We start from the raw sequence: 21,829 nt of genomic DNA on the forward strand, positions 1-21,829 counted from the left end.
CAATATAAACACATGGTTTTACATAACCGCTTTTTAAATTTGTTAAGGAAAAGAAAAAATATGCATTTATACTGTCTTTTTTTTTTAAGAATTTTTTTTTTTTTTAGATTTTATTTATTTTTATTTGAGAGAGAGAGAATGAGAGAGAGAGCACGAGAGGGAAGAGGGTCAGAGGGAGAAGCAGACTCCCTGCTCCACAGGGAGCCTGATGTGGGACTCAATCCCGGGACTCCAGGATCATGACCTGAGCCGAAGGCAGTTGCTTAACCAACTGAGCCACCCAGGCGCCCTATACTGTCTTTTATGATTATGTAATTACCTTTAGGAATGCTCTTTGCTGTTCTGTGTAGATTTAAATTACTGTCTGAGGTCACCTGCTTTCAGCCTGAAGAACTTCCCTGGGTATTTCTCATAAAGCAGATCTATTAGTAACAAATTCTCTAAGTTTTTGTTTATCTAGCAATTTATTTCACCTACATTTCTGAAAGAACGTTTTGCTATTGAGAGTTTTTTTTCTTTCAGCACTCTGAATAGGTCATCCCACTGCCCTCTGACTCTGTGATTTCCGAGAAGTCGGCTATCAATCTTACTGAGCTGTTCTTCTTGCTACTTTCAAGATTTTCTCTTTGTCTTTCAACATTTTTATCATGATGTGTCTGGGTGTAAATCTCTAAGTTTATGCTACTTCCAGTTCTTTGGGCTTCTCAGATGTGTACATTAATGCCTTTCAAATTTGAGAAGTTTTCAGCCACTATTTCTTCAAATATTCTTCTTGCTCCTTTCAGTGAATTTTTCATTCCAGTTACTTATAATTTAATAAACCACAGAACTTCCATTTGGCTCTTTCTTATATCTCCTATCTCTTTACTGATATTCTCTATTTGATGATGTCACAGATTCTTTAGCTTCTTTTATTTATTTTATTTATTTTAGATTTTTATTTGTCAGAGAGAGAGAGAATGAGAGAGACAGAGAGCATGAGTGGAGGAGGAGGGAAGGGCAGAGGGAGAGGTAGAACCAGACTCCTGGCTGAGCAGGGAGCCCGATGCAGGACTCGATCCCAGGACCCTGGGATCATGACCTGAGCCGAAGGCAGACGCTTAACCAACTGAGCCACCCAGGTGTCCCTTCCTTTACTTCTTTAAGCACAGCTTCCTTTAGTTCTTTGACCATCCTTGCACTGGCTGCTTTGAAGTCTCTATTAGATCTGCTATCTGGGCTCTCTCAGGCAACTTCTGTTGCCTGCTTTCTCCTGTGTATGGGCCGTAATTCCTTGTTTCTTTGCATATCTCAAATTTTATTAAAAACTGACATTTTAGGTAAATAATGCAGCAACTCTGGATACGGATTCCCCTTCCTTCCGTTCAGGGCTTGTTGTTATTTCTTTGTTCATTTGTTCAGTGACCTGGCTAGCCTACTTCAGTAAAATCTATTTCTCCATGGCCTAGTGAGGTCTTTCGTGTTTTGCCCCAGAGTGTGCAGCTGTGGGCATGTTTGCTTCTCCCTGGATGGCCGTTTTAGCAGGGCTCTCTGTGGCTCTCTCCTTGATCTCTCTGTTAAGATTTTTGCCTCATCTGGTATGAAACCCAGCTGTCAGACCCCACTAATTGCTGGCTGAATGCTCTACTTTTGACAGTGCCTTGGGGCATAAAGTGCTCTAAAGTCTAATCCAATTAAAATTGGGCAAAGGTAGTTTTTGAGTCTGAGTTGGTTTTGATCTCGGAACAACTCTGCTAAGCTGTCTGCCTGGGTCTTGCTGGCAAACTACCAAGCCTATGGTTTAGCTTTTTGTTCTCACAAGAGCTAACAGCCTCCTTTTATGTCCTTAACACCAAAATCTACAGTTTTTGAGAACACTCTTAGCTTTGAACTTCCCTACTTTCTGTTCTTAACTATTAACTCTCCTCCTGGCAAAATCTTGGTGCCCCACTACTCTGAGCAGGGTCAGCAAACTCTTAGCCTTCCCAGCTTGCATGCTGCATGGAGATCTCTGCATGGAATCTCTGTCCTATAAGTGAGTTGGGGCCAGGGCAATAGGGTCACAGAATTCTTGCTTGCCAGGCCTAGGGCAAAGCTTGTGCACAGAGTGTAGAAAAGGGGGGGGGGGGGGGGGGGGAGGCGGAAGGCCCTTGGCATTATATGAAATAAGTGAATTAAATGAAAGAAGTCAGACAGAGGAAGACAAATACTGTATAATATCACTTACATGTGGAATCTAAAAAAGCCAAACTCAGAGAAACAGTAGAATGCTGGTTATCAGAGGTTGGGAGAAATAGGAAGACAGTGGTCAAAGGGTACAAACTTTCAGTTCTAAGATTAACAAGTTCCGGGCATCCAATGTACAGCATGGTGATTACAGCTAGTAATATTTGAAAGACTCTAATAAAGTCGATCTTAAATGTTCTCACCACAAAAAAGAAATGATAATTATGTGATGGGATGAGGTGCTAATGCTATGCTGATAATCATTTTGCAATATATAAATGTATCAAATTAACATGCTATACACTTTAAACTTATACAAGGTTATAAATCTATTATATCTCAATGAATTTGGGGCAGGGAGCCCCTGACTTGTAGGATACATTCATCAAGAATTCAGCCTCTTCAACTTGGAGTTGGAGGGGATGAGAAAAGCTGGCGGTCTGCCCTCCTCCTCAACAGTGAGATACCATATTCCTTGTTTGGAAATCATGTCCCCTGTTGAGGGTTCTATCTTTTTGGCCACAACCTGCCCAGAGTGGAACTTCCAACAAGCAGAACTTCCAATGTCACAGACTCTCACTGTTCTGAGTTTTAGCAGATTAGCTTGAAGATCCCCTCATTTACTGTATGCTCTTAGAACAACTTCCATAGACTTTACATGGATGGATTTGTCATTGTTTATCGGTTTTATTTATAGCTGCCATGGGGAGCAGGTCCACAGAACTCCACACACTGCCATCCTGGAAACAGAACTTCTCTTCACTTTTACAGTGAGAATTCCTGGGTTTGTACAATCTGACCCCATCCTGCTGGCCAGGGTCAAACGTTTAAGGGTTGAGCATCTGACCCAAGATGGGCCAGAGCCCTTCACCAAGAAGCTGTTGCTGAAACTAGGAGTCTACTCATCAGAGCAATGAGAAGAGAACACCAGAGAACCATGGAGAATGAAGAGACACGGAAAGGACTCCTGAGTTCCTAAGAATGCTCTCATTATTGGATCCAGCCAGTCCCTTCTCCCTGCTTTCAGGTCCACTCTGAGAGAATTCAAAGAGGCTTCTGTCACTAGCTTTCAAAAGAGTCCTAACAGTTATGATCTAGGACTTCCTTGAGGAAAATTCTACTTTGAGCAAATTTCAACTAATCCTCCTTGGAAAAGAGGTCAAAAATGGCTCCAGGAGCCTAAGGGAAAGGTCCCCACCTCATAGAAAACCCATCCCAAGTACCTTGATTGTGCTCGGATTCCTCATTAGCCACTCGCATCAGGGCGTCCAGCACCAAAGCATTGTCTAGCCAGGTGTACCACTCTTCCAACTCCTGAAGGAAGCTAGCTGTGCCTGTTGACTCTGATACCTTTCGAGTCGCAAGCTTGCAAAGCCGCTCAACAAAGCCAGGGATGCTGAGAAGGGCCGCTGCCATGGAGAGAACAAAAGAGTGCATTTTCAAAACAGAGATGGGCTGTAAAGCCCTAAACAATGAGCCTGTTCCTTACCTGCATGATAGGAATGATTTTTAATCTGACACTAGCTAGTCAGAGTTTCCTTTCAAAATGAAATGCTAAGCCAAAGTAAAATAGTACTTATTATAGAAACAAGTTCAATAACAGGTGCAGGGAAATAGGCTCTTTTACATCTACTGGTGGGAATATAAATTGGAAATCACTTTAATTTCTTAAACCTGTGTGTCTGAGCCAGGAGGCTCATTTCTAGGGATTTCCTACAAGGAAATAACCAATCACATATACAAAGATATTCACTGATGTGGTTTCTACAATAGCAAAAAGGTAAAGATAACTACATGGTCATCAATAGCATATCAATTAAACACAATATATCCCAATACAATAAAATACAACAGACACTAAAAACAAAGACACACATATCTTTGTACAGAGTGACTCAAAAAAATGTTTAAATTTACTTGTTAGAGAAAAAATTATTAAACAGTATTGGCTTAAGCCTATTTTTTAAAAAAATTTTGCTTCTTTAAAATATGCACATAATATACACATAAAGAATGAAGACTATACAACAAGGTGTTTACTGTGGCCATTCCTGAGTACGAAAAGATATAAATGCTTCTTTTAAAACTACTTCTCTCTAGTTTGATTTTCCCGTAACAAACATGTACTAGCAGGAAGAAAGAAGTTGTTTTTTTTTTTTTTTTTAGGTAAACAAAGAAACTGAATAATCACCCAACTCTTATTTCCCTTAATCCCATTTTGCTCACAGTAGTAAGATGGATATTCCGATCAGCATAAGAGAACATAATACACTGTGGAGGCAGGGAAATCCAGGTGGTAGATCATGGATCTATCATTTAACCTTCTTTAAAAATAAGGGCTAACATCTCTATGGATTTGCTTATACATGTATTAAATCTTCCTGGGAGGATAGAAAACACCAGTGGCTACCAAAGGCAAGAGAATCAGGCCACTGGAAATAAGAGTGTGAGGGGGAAACTTTTCAATGAACACCTTTTTAAATCTGTAGATTTTTTTGAACCACATGAATGCATCATCTAACTGAAAATTAATAAATAGGTATTTAATAATACCAAGATATTACTATTAATTTGGGGGGTATAGTATGGTGTTGGGAGTTATTTTTAAAAAGGCTCGCTATCTTGTGGGAACGCTGCAATATATGCAGGTTAAATTTTATGATATCTGGGATTTGCTTCAAAATAATTCAAAGTAAGGTAGGGAGGAGTGAAGGGATACAGAGAAAGAGACATGGACAGTTGAAGCTAGGTGATGGGTAAACAGGTACCATTACAATGTTATATGTGTCATAAACCTGTCTCTGTGTGAAGAATTTAAATGAAAAATTTTAAAGTAAAATTCAAAAGAATATTAAAGAAAATTCTTCAAATATAAAATAAATTACAACAAATTAGTTAGGATTATACAAAGTCATACAAATTCAGTTCCAGCACAGAGCTCAGCAAATAATCTTAGCCCCCTTTCCATCCTCTATAGATTAGTGACTACACTGTCTGACCTCATTTTTTGAAAAAAAGCTAATTAAAACTATATTAAAATTAACTTTTCCTCAAAAAGTTGAACATAGGGGTCCCTGCGTGGCTCAGTCGGTTAAGCGGCTGCCTTCTGCTCAGGGTGTGATCTTGGGGTAAGGGGTGGAGCCCTGCAGCAGTTTCCCAGCTCTCTCCCTCTCCCTCTCCCACCCCATTTTGCTTGCTCGCTCTCTCAAATAAATCTTAAAAAGAAAAAAAAAAAAGTCGAACATAGAATTACCACATGACCCAGCGATTCCACTCCTAAGTATATCTCCCAAATCACTGAAAACAGGTGCTCAAATACATACACACACACATTCACAGCAGCACTACTTCAACTGCCAAAATGGGGAAACAACCCAAACGTCCATCACCAGACGAACGAATAAACAAATTGTGGTATAGACAAATATTATTATCCAGCCATAAAAAGAAATGAAATACTGATGTGCTAAAGCATAGGAGAACCTCAAAAACATCATGCTGCGTGAAAGCAGCAAGGTACAAAAAGTCACCTATTCTAATGTATGGGGATTAACATAAGAAAAAAAAAAAAAAGTCACCTATTCTAGGATTCCATTTAGAAAGTATCTAGAATAGGCACATCTCCAACAAGAATGCAGGTAGTTGCCAGGGTTGGGGAGAATGGGGGATTTCAGCCGTCTAACGTGTATGTAGTTTCCTTTTGGGGTGATGAAAATGTTCTCAAAATAGATGGAGGTGTGGCTGCACAAACTGTGAATGTACTAAATGCCACTGAGTTGTTCACTTTAAGTGGTTTGTTTATGTGACATTCACCGCAATTTAAAAAAATACACAGATAGCTTTTTTGTTTTGAGATACCATTTTTTACTTACTGGCTTGACAAACATCAAGGAGTTTAAAAAGGCCCTGTAATGGGAATGGTGTACAGGGTGGGGGAAAATGAACCAGTAAGTGCTTTGCAGGGTGCATTGGTCAACATCTATCAAAGTATAAAAGGCAAATATCCAGCACATCACACTCCATACCCAAGACTGTTATTTGTAGGAAAAGAGATTTAAAAATAAACCAAATTTCCATCAATCAGGGACTGGTTAAATAAATTGTGGTATGCCCATATATTAAAATACTACGTAGCTGTAAAAAGCAATCACACAATTTTGTAGGTACTGCAATAGAATGCTTTGCAAGATAAAGTTAAGTGAAAAAAAAAACCAAGGGGCAGAAGGGTGCCTATTTTATACCACCATCTCTACAGCTAGGAGCTAATCTCTTTCCCTCCTCCATCCCCCAGACTGGGCATATAGAGAATTTCTCTGGAGGGACACATGAGAAAATGTAACAGGGTGCCACAGGGAAGGGAACAAACTTTCTACACTATATCCACTCTTATTATTTAAGAAACTTTAGATATGTATTGCTTTTTTCCAAAAATAAATAAAACAGTGGATTCTACATGAAAATCTTCCCAAAGCTGGATTTCTACTCTCAACCACTTTTCTGCAGGATGAATAGCTGCAGTTTCTCTATTCTTCATAGGACAGTTCCTAAGACCTGTTCTTCCCATCCTGCGCACTCAACACAGCCCTTCAGATGTGACTGCCCAGCATTCAAGGTTCTGAGATTCCGACCCCCACCCTGGAGATTCCTAAGCCTTTGTGAATCACTCATCTCTTGAAAAAGTGATGAAAGCTATGGGCTCTCTCCCCAGAAAAAAGTCACTGGCCCAATTATGCTCATCAAATTATACACAACCCCTGGGAACTGGCACCCCGCGTCACAGTGTCCCTGTAATTCTCGCGGCCTTACCGACAGTGACCCACACTACTGGTTAATGTTAAACTGGCTGACAACTGAAACACAACTTCTGAGAATTTCTGCAAAAGCATACCTTGCTTCTCCTCATATCTGTTAAAACATCAGGACTTTGAAATATTCCCATAAACTTTCCTCTTCAGTTTAGGCCCTGCTTTCCAACTGAGAGGATTCTGAATCCTTTCCTAGCTTACAGAAATCAGCACCTCTTACCTCAGGTCAACTATAAATTGATAATTATCTGGTCTATGGCTTCACCTACATCTCTGACTAAACTCTTGAATGATTTTTTTCCCCCTGATGAAACCATCTGTTCCCCCTCTGAATGGACAGAAGAACTGGTACTTCTGAGAAATCCAAAAAGGGCTCTAATATTTTTATTATTATATCAGCTCCAGGAAAAGAGTATGAATCATTATTTTGCTGGGCAAGAAAACAGCCACAGTTTATTAATAAACAAAGCAAAAACATGTCCACTTTTCATACTGTTATGGTCCGAGTTGTGTCCCCTCCCCCAAATTCATATGTTGAAGCCCTAATTCATAACATGACTGTATCTGGAGACAGGGCCTTTAGAGAGGGAATTAAATGGTGTCATTAAGAGTGGGAATTAAATGGTGTCATTAAGAGTGGACCCAATAGGGCTGGTGTCCTTAGAGGAAGAGACACCGGAAATCGCTTCTCTTTGTATATACACAGAGGAAAGACCACCTGAGGACACAGTAAGAAGACAGCCGTCCACAGCCAGGAAGGGAGGTTTCACCAGAAACCAATGCTGATGGCACCTTGATCGTGAACCTTTAGCCTCCAGAATGGTGAGAAAATGAACTTCTGTTGTTTAAGCCACCCAGTTATGGTATCTTGTTATGGCAGCCTGAGATGATTATTACACATGCCTCTATTTAAAACCATTTAGTACTGGAGTTCAATTAAAGCATGACAACATTGAGGACTAAGATCTTTCACATTGTACTTGTGATTTAATTATGCTCACCTTGGCTTTCCCAGGGCATGTGACTGGAGAAAAATGTGTGTGGGGTAGGGGGCAGGGAAACAGGAATTATGGTCAGAGAGCTGGGAAAGGTCAGACCCTGTACAACATCACGTGCTAAAATACAACATTTACTAAAGCTTCAACTCAAAAGCTACAAGCAGACATCACATGATTATCTCATGGGTTAGCCACATAGGTACACAAGTGAACCTAGACAGTTTATGAAGACAGTTTTATGAACCTGGGTTTGGGGTTAACGCTCACTTAATTAAAAAACCAACTGACTAGAATACCCTGTCCTCTAAGAATGATGGTTTCACTTAAGGTAGCTTATAGACAGGTACATGAAGGTACTCGATACTAACAGGATAAAAATAATCTGCCAGAACAGATTCCTTAAATGGGAAACTAAGATGAAAAGTCACTTAGTGCCTCAGCACACACAGGTATCCAATACTGAACCTTTATGACCCTCCATTTCCTAAGCTGTGCAATGGGGATGCCAATCTCTTATTTCATAGGGCTGCTTGGAGGAGTAAATAAAATCACTTCCAGGTAATGCAGTTAGCTTAATGTTTGCTACATAGCAGGAGCTTAACAAATGTGAGCTTTTGTCAGTGTGTTTACATCAGCTTTAAGGTAAAACTTGGTTATAATAAAATTCACATGTTTTTAAGAATGTGTATTTTCATGATTTGCTAAAATGAGCACTCCTTAAAAGTCAAAAGAAAGGAGGAAGGAGGCGAAGAAAAGCCTACACAGACCAAGGTAGGCCTCGGATCTATGGATTCAGGAAGAAAAACAAGCTTGGAAGGGGGAACCACCAACCTGTGGTCCACAGATTCATAGATTTCTGTTTTGATGTATGACTAAAACCTGTCAAATTATAGTCCTTAATATGTACCTAGAAACACAGTTATGACCATTTGGTGTTCATAACTAGTGTTCACAGGGTTAAGGGAGGACTCACATTCAGGAGTCAGAAGGGAGGCTGCTGTGCAGCACTTAGCAATTCTGCAGAGCTAGGCCTGGGAATGCACCATCTAGTCAACTGGACTTCAGGAACAAAGTATTGTTTTCAAAGCACCATCTGGGCTGCCCAAGGACAATCCTGGCTCTCTACTACTGCTTTGAAGTTTATTATTTCACCTTGGTTATTCAGTTAACCCTAAGGCACACAGCTATATGTTATTGCAGCTTGTTGATGTTCAAGAACTAGCTTTTAAGACATATAAATATTTTATTTATTTATTTGAGAGAGAGAGAATGAGAGACAGAGAGCATGAGAGGGAGGAGGGTCAGAGAGAGAAGCAGATTCCCCGCCAAGCAGGGAGCCCGACGCGGGACTCGATCCCGGGACTCCAGGATCATGACCTGAGCCGAAGGCAGTCGCCCAACCAACCGAGCCACCCAAGCGCCCCAAGACATATAAATATTTTAGTTCAAAGCTGGATCATCTATATTCTCATAACCAAAACAGATATATGCCAAATTTCCCCCAAATCTGTTAGACCAGTATAGAAATAGAAGAAAGTTATCTTGCTACCAAAAAGCAATAGGTAGAGAAGTAATTAACACACTCACATGGTTCTACAATCAAATATATAAAATAATACATTAAGTCCTACTTCTGGGGCGCCTGGGTGGCTCAGTCGATTAAACGTCTACCTTTGGCTCAGGTCATGATCCTGGGGTCCTGGGATTGAGCCCCGCCTCTGCCCCTCCCCCCACTCATGCCCTCTCTCGATCTCTCTCAAATAAATAAAATCCTTTTTTTTTTTTTTTAAGATTTTTATTTATTTGACAGAGACAAAGATAGCAACAGCAGGAACACAAGCAGGGGGAGTGGGAGAGGGAGAAGAAGGCCTCCCGCCAAGCAGGGAACCCAACGTGGGGCTCAATCCTAGGACTGATCCTGGGATCATGACCTGAGCCGAAGGCAGACGCTTAACAACTGAGCCACCCAGGCGCCCCACAAATAAATAAAATCTTAAAAAAAAAAAAAAAAAAAAAATCCTACTTCCACTGTTGTCATCTACCTCGCTTTCAGCCACCCCCAATGGGTAACCATTTTCGGCTTCTTGTACGTGCTTTCTATGCATACTGTATACGAGCAAACAAATACATCTGATCTTATTCCCCCCATCTCTGCTTTACCACACAAAGTATCATACTATACACACAGCTCTGTATTTTCCTTTTTAACAGCAATACATCTTGGAGTTATTTTCCTGTATCAGTACACAGAGATCTTCATTCTTTTTTCTTAAAAGCTATAAAATTTCCCATTACGTAAATATTCTAGAAATTAAGTGGTCTCTTGTTTCTGGTCTTCTGTTATTACAATGTTGCAATAATGACCTTGAATATACATCATATCGTATATAAGATAAAGGCCCAGAAGAGGCTTAGTGATAGAAGGATATGTGTATTTATAATTCTGATAAAAAAAAAAAAAAGAGTTAAGAACCATTGTTTAAGAGAGAGAAGGGGGGCGGGGGGAGAATCTTAAGCAGGCTCCATGCCCAGAGCAGAGCCTGACATGGGGCTTGATCTCATGATCCTGAGATCATGGCCTGAGCCGAAATCAAGAGTCTGATGCTTAACCAACTGAGCCACCCAGATGCCCCTGGTTCTTAACTTTTCTGAGGTTCTGAATCCATTAAAAAATCTGATAAAGGTTATGGACTTGGCCCCCTAAAATAATGAACAGATACACACATACACAAAATGTACATACTCTAAGTGGACCCTAGGAGCCCTCACATGAACCACTCTCCAGAGATACTGAAAGAGCAGATAATTTACAAAGGGGTCTCAGAGCCATAATCTCAAAATTCTGAAAACTTAGAGACTTTACCTTGGTTGATTTCAGCTGCAGAAGGTCCCAAGCTCAAGCTCTTCTTCTGCTGAGCATTTTTGGCAAGTAGTGTGTGCTTGTCATCATTCCCTGTATCCATCTCTGAAATGGTGACAGCCAGAATCCGGCAGAAATTAGCAAGCTGCTGCTGATCAAAATTGGATACTAAAGAACTCAGATTGGGGACTTCATCTAGTCGGATCATTTCCTACAGGAGACACAAATAAAACAATCCCCATGCTCAGTTCATTCAAGACTGGATGCGTCCCTTTTCCTTTCCCTTAAGAATGGGATTTGGTAGCTAAACCACTTAGGTCCAAATCCCAGCTCTGCAAACTGCAGTTGTGTAAACATAGGTAAGTTATGGAACCTCTCTAAGTCTTTGCTCAACTGTCAAATGGGACTAAGATACCCCAGCGGACTGCTCTGAGGATTAAACCCTTTGAGCACCACTATTCTTATTTCTCTCTCTTTGCTCATGTGGCTCATTTTGCCTATTTAAAAAAGAAAAGAAAAGAAATGCCTACCACGCAAGTTTTATCACTCATAATTGAAGAACTGCCATTCTTGCTACAGATGTTCTCTTTTTAAGAAATAAAATATTTCAAATATAGCTGAAGGCCCCTGTGTATTCCTATTCAGTTGTATTCCCATCTCTCCCACCAGAGGTAATCATTATTTTGAACTGTGTTTATTATTCCCACATGTTCTTATATTTCCATAAAAATATATGGTAGTAAAGCAAAGGGAACCACCAACAAAACAAAAGGCAACCTACTGAATGGGAGAAGATACTTGCAAATGATTTATCTGATGACAGGCTAATCTCCAAAATATAAAGAACTCACACAATTCAACACCAAAAATAATCTGATTAAAAATGGGCAGAGGACCTGAACACTTTTCCAAAGAAGATATACAGAAGGCCAACAAAGATGCTCAACATCACTGATCATCAGGGAAATGCAAATCAAAACAAGTGAGATATCAACTCACACCTGTCAGAATGGCTAATCTTAAAAAGACAGGAAATGACAAGTGTCAGAGAGGATATGGAAAAAAGGAACCCTCATGTACTGTTGGTACAAATGTAAACTGGTGCACCCTCTATGGAAAACAGTTGGAGGTTCCTCAAAAAATTAAAAATAGATATAATCCAGTAATCCCACTACTGGGTATTAACCCCAAGAAAACAAAAACAATAATTTGAAAAGATATATGCACCCCTATGTTTATTGCAATGTTATTTACAATAACCAAGTACAGAAGCAACCCAAGTGTTCATTCACAGATGAATGGATAAAGAAGACATGGTATACATATACAATGGAATATTATTCAGCCATAAAAAATGAGATCTTGCCACCTGCAGTGACATGGATGGAGCTAGAGAGTATAATGCCAAGTGAAATAAGTCAGAGAAAAGACAAATACTATATGATTTCAACTCATATGTGGAATCTACAAAACAAAACAAATGAACAAACAAAACAGAGAAAGACTCAAATACAGAGAACTGGTGGTTGTCAGAAGAGAGAGGATGGCGGGGGGGCATGGACAAAATGGGTCAAGGGGATTAAGAGTTACAAACTTCCAGTTATAAAATAAGTAAGTCGTGGGGGGGAAAAGTACAGCATGGGGAATATAGTCAATAATACTGTAATAACAATGTGTGGTGACATGATGGTGAGCAGAGCTTAATGTATAAAATCAGTGAATTGCTATGTTGTACATGTTTAAAACATGGTATTGTTCTGTATGCACAGTGCAAATGACACATTGTACCTTACTTTTTAGTTAACACTGGAGTTTATTTTTTAATTTAGGTCACTTCAGACAAGAGAAAGTTAGTACTTTTTTTTTAAAACATTTATTTTTAAGTAGGCTTTAGGCCCAATGCGGATCTTGAACTCACGACCCCGATATCAAGAGTCACATGCCCTACTGACTGAGCCAGCCAGGCACCCCTCAACACTGGGATTTAACTACTCTGATAGAAGTAGCTCTAATTCATTCATTTTCCACTGCTTTACTCCACAATGTATTTAACCATACATACATATATATGTACGTATGTTTAGGTGGACTGTAATTTTTCACTATTAAACACTGTTGCAGTGACCATTCCTATAGGTGTCTCCCTGTGTATGTGCACACGTAACCAATTATCTAGACTAAGCAATAGCAGGCGTCTTTTTTTTACTTTAACAGGAATATTTCCAAAGTTTTAACATTAACTTTAATGTCTGCTGTAAGTTTTGATATCCTCTATCAAGTTAAGAACTTTCCTTTTATTCCTAGCTTTTATCATGAATGACTTGAATTTTATGAAATGTTTTTTGTTATTTGGTTATATTCTCATTTTTTTTTTCTTCTTTAAAATCTGCAAATGTGCATTACATGAGCTTCTCTTCTTTTGAAACATCCTTAATATTCCTCAGAAAATACCTACTACCCTTCATGTCACTAATTCACTTCCACTGGACTGGGTATTTCTCTATCACTGCACATATCACAACTTCTTGTAATTACCTGTTCCTCCATCTATCTCCAAATAAACTCCCACTGCCTTGAGGGAGGAGTGTGTCTTACTTTCTTCCCAGAGTCTCAGCACATAAGACTTGGTAGCAAGGGCCTCGGTAAATGTGTACTGAACAAGTGAATGATTCCTAGAAGCCCCCATGACCTCCACTCTTATTTCTGGTAATGCAGAACAGGAGCTTGCTGAGGGGTATTTGGGAATAGCTTCTTCCACCTCTGCCTTCTCCTTCCCCCAGTACATAACAAATGTTAGCTATTATTATTAGAGGAAACTATAACTTTTAGCCCTGTTCCTCTAGCCCTAACTTAGTGATGGGTCACGAACCAGGTTCCACTGCCCTTCAAGACCACTTCCTTGTGTTATATTTTAATATTTAATACACACAACTTATGTTATGAAGCATAACCAAGTGAATAGCTGTGTGTGCCTTTCCTATCACTTCTTCCTGCCTCTCTGCCAGAGGTAACCACAATCCTGAATTTTGTTTATTTTTGTTTTGCTGTTTAAAAAAATAGTTTTATATGTACCAGTTGAGTTTGCTTATTTCAGAGCTTTATAAGAATGATATACTACAGGCACCTGGGTGGCTCAGTTGATTAAGCATCCAACTCTTGATTTTGTCTCAGGTTTGATCTCAGGGTTGTGAGATTAAGCCCCACACTGGTACCTCCATGCTGAGCGTGGAGTCTGCTTAGGATTCTCTCTCTCTCCCCCTCTCTGTCCCTCCCCTGCTTGCACTCTCTCTAAAAAAAATAAAAATAAAAAGATACTATATACAGTCTTCTGCAACTGACTTCTATCAATTTCTATGATTTTGCTACATTGTTGCCTATAGCAACAGCTTATTCACTTCCACAACTCTATAATGTTCATTGTGTGAATAGAGAAAATTTATCCATTCTCCTGTGGATGGATCATAGATTTGGTTTCAGTTTTTAACTCTGAAACAATACTATAAACATTCTTATGTGTTTCTTGATGTACATGTGCAGAAGTTTTTCTGGGGTGGTGGCTTCCAAACCATTCTGACAATGTCCAAGAATAAGAAAAAATTTCCATCACAACCCAATAAAACATACATAGGTGAATATATAAATATGTAACAAAAACTTAAACAATACCCTCACATGACTGACACTCTTGGATCTTTTCTTTTTAGCTGGTGGACCCAATGAATGAATTGATTTCACAACCTCTTGGCTTTGATGTAGTGTTTTCATTTCTAAGAACTACTGTTCTGGGATTGAGTTTATCCCCGAGCATGCCTGGGCATAGGCTATAAGATGACCTAGGCACAAGAATGATGCCTCAGCCCTCAGGGTAGTGCTTCCCGAGGTGCTGGGTCACAGGGTATGCACATATTCAACCAGAAAACAAAGAAAGATAAACAGATTCTACAGAAACAAAAAGGTATCAGCAGTATATAAGTGATTCCAATGATACACATTCTCGGGGTGCCTGGGTGGTTCAGCTGGTTAAGCACCCAGCTCTGGATCTCAGCTCAGGCTTTGATTTAAGGACTGTGAGTTCAAGCCCCATGTTGGGACTCTACGCTGAGCATGGAGCCTACTTTAAAAAAAAAAAAGCCAAAGAAAGAAAGAAAGACCAATGATAACATTTTCACCAACATTTGCTCTCTCTTTCACTGTGGTCTTAATTTACATTTCCCTGATCATCAATGAAGTTAAACATGTTCTATTTATGGATTATTTGTTTCTCTTCTGTGAAATGTTTGTTTATATCATTGCCCCCTCCCCCCCACCTTTCTTTACCGGGCTATTTGTCTTTTTCTTGCTGATTTGTTAAGAACTCTTGATAAATTCTGAATACCAATCCTTTGTTAGTTACATGGGTTACATATATCATTTCCCAGTTTGTGGTTTGGGTTCCCATTTTCTTTATGGTGTCTATTCCCCTTTCAAACTGCACCAAGGTAAACATGTCTAGCAGAGTTCATCACTATTTCTGGTAACACACAATGAGCATGTCAGGGCACGAGGGACAAGCAGGAAAAGACAGGAAGGACCAATCCTAGACTCCTGTGCTCAGACTGCCAGGGAGTCTGGTGTTTCTGCCCTGGGAGCCCCCTTTCACACACTGGCTGGAGCATACAATTATTGGAAAAATAACAAAGCCTTTTTATCAAAGGGCACAAAGAGTCTGTCTGGGACCCACACACATCTCCAGTGTGTTCTTATAGACAATGGACCACTTGTGCATCTTCTGTGCATGACAAGCAGGGCCTGGGGAAAATGCAGCAGAAAGACAGAAATGAAAGCTGGGGTAACCACAATGCACACGGGTAGCCTTTTCCCTGCAACAGCAACTCTAAGAGTCTGCTCCTGCCTCCTCAGTAGTAAGAGGAAGAAATCTGCCAGCCTGCAACCAACATGGAGGTGTGGAACAAAGACTGGGGAAGGAAGCTCCACATCTTCACAAGCATTATGCAAAAATCTAGCAGAGGTCTATAGATGTGTTTTTTGGGGTAGTTCTTGTTGATAATTTTTTAATTTACTGTTTCATTTCAATCACAGTTGTTTGGTTTTTCTTTTTTCTTTCTTTTTTTTTTTTTGTTAAGTAAGCTCTTCACCCAACATGGGGCTTGAACTCACAACCCTGAGATCAAGAGTCCTATGCTCCAGCGACTGAGACAACCAGGCACTCCTTTGTGTCTTTTTTTAAAGCAGGGCGCCTGGGTGGCTCAGTCGGTTAAGTGACTGCCTTCGGCTCGGGTCATGGTCCTGGAGTCCCGGGATCAAGTCCCGCATCGGGCTCCCTGCTCTGCGGGGAGCCTGCTTCTCCCTCTCCCCCTCCCCCTGCTTGTGTTCCCTCTCTCGCTGTGTCTCTCTCTGTCAAATAAATAAAATCTTTAAAAAAAAAAAAAAAAAGCATATTCTGGATCTTTTGAATGTTCATCTTATGACCAAGTGGCAGGATGTCAGTGTTCACATCTGTGTCCTCTATGCTGGTATCAATTAAACTTTAACTGTTGAAGACTAATGAGAATAAACAGAAGTGGACTTAAGTAAAAGTCGAACATCACTACCCAGGGGAACATAGCCGAATGAAGGAAGGTTTCACAGCATTCAAATAAAGAAAAACGGTAGGAAAATGAAGTCATCACAGAGCATACAGCAGTGGTGAGGGGCAAACTGATTTCAACAGAGTAACATTAGCCATCACATTAAATTCACCAAGTCAATCTGAACTTTTGAGTCTTATCATTAGACTGATTTCAAATTATATACTGGTTTAGGTTTTATCATCATTCAAAAACCATCAGAAGGAGTATGACCTAGTTTTGTACTTGAATATATTTAAGTAAAAAAAAAAAAAAGTTAACACTAGCAATATGGAAGATTTTTCTTTTAAAAGAGCTCTGTACATCATTCAGGTCTGAGAATCCAATTGTCTGAGATACCCTCCCCCATCAGGTCACCCATCTGCTGGAAAACATAGCTCACCTTTTTAACACCCAAAATATCTTCAATGAGGGTTGCTGTTTGTAAGAATGTTTTCTTACTCGTCATCAATGTAAACAGGAAGATCACAAAGTCATTTTTTTCTGCCAAACGCTTTGTAACTCCTTCCGTCTATCACAAGGGAAAAGGAGAGAAAAGGCAAAATAGGTTATAATCACAAAATAAAAAGTGAAAAGCAAGGCATCCCCCTTCTAGAAACTGGAAAAGCAATTCCAAGCTACATCAGGAATTCTTGGCAAAGGCCTTAAATCACTAAAACTACATACAAAACATTGTGTGCAAATGCATTTTGGGGGGAGGGGTTTTTTCACGGTAGGTTCATCATCGGTTCTTGACCTAGTATCTATCTGCCTAGTAACTAAATGAGGAGCTACAAACTACCATCCAGTAGGCCAAGTTTTATTTGGCCAGCAGTACATTTTAAATTTGGAATGTAAATGTCTTTAGGCAGGACATGCTTACTCCAGGTCAGCCACAGTCTGCACAAGTTTCCACCCCAAAGCAGGCTCGGTCAGACATTTCTTGGTTTCTGCCTAATCCCTGGAATTAAGCCAGATCAGCACAGAATTGGACCATATCATCCTATGTTCTTTACATTTTTGTTTCTTTCCTCCTTCCTTTCTTTCTTTCATGAACTGTGTTTTGCTGGAATATTATTAACATTAGGTGTCATTAATAACAAACAACCTCATAAAACTAATCACTACATGGAAGTTGCCAGTGATGGAGTCATTACATCATACACATGTCAGCTTTTAAAATAAGGACAAGTTCTTACTGACCTTAACTACAAGAGTAGCTGTGTGTTAGCTGAACACTATGTTAGTTTACTTTTATCTTACCGGTCTGTTTGTACCTATCTGTCCACTAGCTACATGTGGCTACTGAACACCTGAACCGTGGCTAGTCTGAACTGAGATGTGCTCCAGGTATAAAAAACACACTGGATTTTGAAAGCTTAGTACAAAAAAGGAGGTAAATATCCCATTAATTACTTACATTATTTACATATTGGAATAATCTTGATATACTATGCTAAATAAAATATATTATTAAAATTAACCTCACCTATTTCTTCCTACTTCTTTTCTTCCTTTCTAAAAAAATGTGACTATAAGGAAATTTAAAATAATTTTTTTTTTTAAAGATTTTATTTATTTATTTGACAGAGAGCAAGAGCAGGAACACAAGCAGGGGGAGTGGGAGAGGGAGAAGCAGGCTTCCTGCTGAGCAGGGAGCCCGATGTGGGACTCGATCCCAGGACCCTGGGATCATGACCTGAGCCGAAGGCAGACGCTTAACGACTGAGCCACCCAGGCGCCCCTTAAAATAATTTAAGTGACTCATGCTGGATTTCTGTTGCATGGGACTGTTACAGATGCTGAACTGTATTAAGTGCTGAAACTTACTTCCCTGTTTGTGTTGGTTGGTAAGAAGCTTAAACCCAAATTTGTGCCCCATCCAGACGACAGATGATTTTTTGGTCAGCCCAATTCCTGCATATATGTTATACCCTCACCTTGTTCTACACTTTTCTTTCTTACCTACTTCTAAATTTATGATTTATGATCTTGGTAGATTTTACATATCACAAGAATGCCTGAAATCTTTCTGAATGCGGCCAGAAATGAAATGGAATTAAATGTTCCATTGTATTTTCATAACATAAAGGTTTCACTTCCATAGGAGCATTTGTTTCATTCTGGCGAGTATTATGATTCACTGCATACAGGTGACAACATAAGTTCCTAAAAGACAGGTACTGTGTCTTACAAAAACTAGCACTTGTATGTTGCTTTACTAAGTGCTTTCACATCTATCATCCCACTTAGTCCTCACAACAAGCCTACGATGCTAGTAAGATTACTGACTGCACTCTATAGATAAGAAACTAAAGCTCAGGAAGGTGAATTAATAAGCACTGAACCAGGAGCCAGAACTCCAAATCCAGTTCTAGCACTAAGTGCAAGGCTTTTTCCTTTCTACCAAATTGCTGTTTTATTCACCATTCTTTCCTTTTCAGAGGTCAACCAAGCAGAGTCTCCTGCTTAATACATTGGTGGGGCTTCTGGTTCCGGTTTTGTTTTCTAACAAGGAAAATGAAGGAACAGAAATAATATCTTAAAGGTTACAGACACTCTTCCAGTGTATGTATCCACTTGATAAATGATTGGTCAGCGTCTGCTCCAGGGCTAAAGGAGATCACTACCTGCTGGAGCAGCCCTGACTCAACAATTTCTATGAAATTCTGCCTCCCCACAATTTCCACCTGCTGGTGCTGGTTCTCAGGCCCACATAAGTAAGTCCAATACCCGCATGTCTGAGGATAGCTCTCATGTCCACCACCCCCACTTGAACTTTCCCCTCTCAAGCACTGCAGATGTGGCGGGGACATAACTGGGGCCCCAGGGGCAGGCATACTTACACAGACACACGTATTATACAGGATGCTCAAACAGTCCTTGGACATTTCATCACTTACTGAAAGTGAAGGGGGAATAATTGATTATTTTTCTCACTGAAAATATGGCATAACAGAATTAAATTTTTTGAACCTTAGAACTGTTCCTCACAATCCCCTCCAAGATGATTATTTCCTTTTAGCATACCTCTTTCCAGTCCTTGCTTACCAAAGATTTTCACGATGCCCATCAGAACCTACAAACCAATTTGTATACTGATTTTTGGTTGGATGGAGTAGCCATTTTCTTCTTAAGCTCCATAGTCTTCATACTTTCAACCTATTGTGGTGTCATCTCTTAATAGCCATGTTCCCTTTGTAGTTTGCTTAGACTATGGCCAGGGTTTTCGGGGGATTCTTGTTTTTTAAATAGACTAAAAACAAACAATTTCATATATGTACGTGTAGCCTTTTTCTGCTTGTGTTGCGTCGGTTCCTCGAGAAACACTTCCAAAAGCAGAACTGCTAGAATCCAAAGTGTAAGCTTCCTGACTGCACGTTACAGATTTCCACTGAAGGTTCTACTAGCAGCAAATAAGGGTATCATTTTTACTAAAGACTCACAAGTGTGTTTTTGTTTTGCTTTTTGTTATTTCTGTTGGGGAAAGGTCTCTTAATGCCTGACCTATTAACTCCAACAAAGAACTAGCTATTTCTCTGTGAGCAGGAATGGGGAATACAACAAAAAGGAAACAATTTTTATGACCCCTGAGCCTGGAGAGGATAAAACTGAGTATGAACCATCAACAAAGTGTTTTTGCTCAGCATTACTTTTATTTTTAAAAACTATTTCCATTCATTCCTATGTTGCCACAAACTCTAAAATGTTAGGTCTCCCTCTGAGATATCAATGGGCAGCCCTGCCAAACTAGCCTGACCAGAAGGGTTATCTGATATAATCTGGAGACAATGCAGATGTCCCACATCCCTTATCACTACCCTTCAACCTGTGGGGGCTTTTTCATTTATCTCATGACTTCAGAGTAGGTTGGAATACCAGATCAGTGCATCTCTGCATTTCTAGACCTTTCATTTTCAAAAGGAATTGCAATTCACTCATTCATCAAATATTTATTCACCATCTACTCTAGAGCAGATAAAGAATACACAGTGGTTAGCAAAGAAAAAAAAATAAAATAAAAAAAGACAAAGTCTCTAAACCCAGTAGGAGGAAGAGAGAATAAATACACGACAATTACAAGATGCTACTTGCTATCAGTGTAGACAGAATACGAAGAACCAATTTAGATAGAGTACAAAGCTGAGACATCAAAGACAAATATGAAACTTCTTACATTGCTGCACATACAAATGAGGCCTTACATAATACGTTTGTTTGAGTTAAGGGGGGGGATTTTTTTCAATTTAAAAAAATACGTATTTTTCCTTTTGCCTCATTGCATCTGAGAGAGCAAGATGGGTCCCCAGCAGCTCTCCTGGAGCCATCCTAGGAAGTTTGCCCACGGTTCTCCTTCTTGCCGCCTATGCTCAAACTGGTACAGTCTGATCAGGAAATACAGCCTCAATATGGGCCACCAGTATTTCTGTCAGTACACGAAGGATATAGGCTTCATTTAGTTGGATTAAGTAAACTTCTTTGAATGGGTCATCCAAGATACCTACCTCACCTGCAGATATCCAAGATATCTACCTTAATGCTAGCTCATTGTATATAAAATAAAAATACTTCAATTAAAAAAAATATGTATGCGATGTTTGTAGAAGGGCATTCGTCAAATGTTAAAAGTGATTTCTGGCATGTATGTATGTATGTATTTTTGTGACCTCTGGCTTGTGCCAGAGTGCTCTTACTTTTTTTTCTTAAATACTGAATACCTGAAAATAATATTTGTAACATGTGTATAAGTTACAAGAAGGGATAACAGAATAATACCCATAGACCCAACACCCAGCTTAAGAAATAATATGCTACCAAAACACTTTGACTTTCTAACCTTTACCATTTCTGGTAATGACTAAACTTTTTACCAAGAGCACATATCACCCTTACAACAACAAAAAATGTATGTATACTTTTTAAAATCAAATAAATGATCTTACCAGGTTACTCTTCGTTACTCCCTCAATTAACTAGATAGGAGAAATAAGAATTTCCAGAGAAAACACAAAAGCTGGGCCCACGGACTATTAGAAACTACAACGATGCAATTCTTTTAGCCCAGTGGCTTTCACACGTTTTCATTTAAAGCCCCAGATCTGTATTTCTACCCAGTACAAAATGAAGAAAGAGAGCTCTTAGGTGGGGGAGGAGAGTGCATGCTGCCTCTGAACGGAAGGCAGACCCTCACTGTTGAGCTAGGAGGGAAAACAAGAGAAGCCCCTAGAACCACATCATATCAGCAAGCTGGGAAAGGAGGACCAGTGGCTCACAAGTATACTTACTTTTCAGTTTCTGTCCCCGGATAGAGATTGTAGGCCTCATAAGAATTTCTACAAGGAGCTATATATTAAA

General features: G+C 39.7%; 2 protein-coding genes across 4 annotated transcripts in view; one reads left to right on the plus strand and one right to left on the minus strand.

Annotated features, from left to right (window-relative positions):
* The window catches only part of TRPC4AP (transient receptor potential cation channel subfamily C member 4 associated protein), a 74,373-nt gene that overhangs the window by 23,438 nt on the left and 29,106 nt on the right, over positions 1-21,829 (minus strand). For all 3 annotated transcript variants that reach the window (XM_035006170.1, XM_035006168.1, XM_035006169.1), the window contains exons 4-8: positions 21,760-21,817; positions 19,321-19,376; positions 16,878-17,006; positions 10,872-11,079; positions 3,429-3,614 (exon numbers count right to left, since the gene is read on the minus strand). In XM_035006170.1, the coding sequence (XP_034862061.1) occupies positions 3,429-3,614; positions 10,872-11,079; positions 16,878-17,006; positions 19,321-19,376; positions 21,760-21,817 (637 nt within the window). The remainder of the gene's footprint in view (positions 1-3,428; positions 3,615-10,871; positions 11,080-16,877; positions 17,007-19,320; positions 19,377-21,759; positions 21,818-21,829) is intronic.
* Positions 20,773-20,934, plus strand: LOC118011412 (40S ribosomal protein S29-like). Its single transcript, XM_035006177.1, has one exon. It carries the CDS (start codon positions 20,773-20,775, stop codon positions 20,932-20,934), a length of 162 nt encoding a protein of 53 aa, XP_034862068.1.

Source organism: Mirounga leonina, unplaced genomic scaffold (assembly GCF_011800145.1).
Source record: "Mirounga leonina isolate KUSES-001 unplaced genomic scaffold, KU_Mleo_1.0 Mir_150, whole genome shotgun sequence".
In the NCBI taxonomy this organism is placed as follows: domain Eukaryota; kingdom Metazoa; phylum Chordata; class Mammalia; order Carnivora; family Phocidae; genus Mirounga; species Mirounga leonina.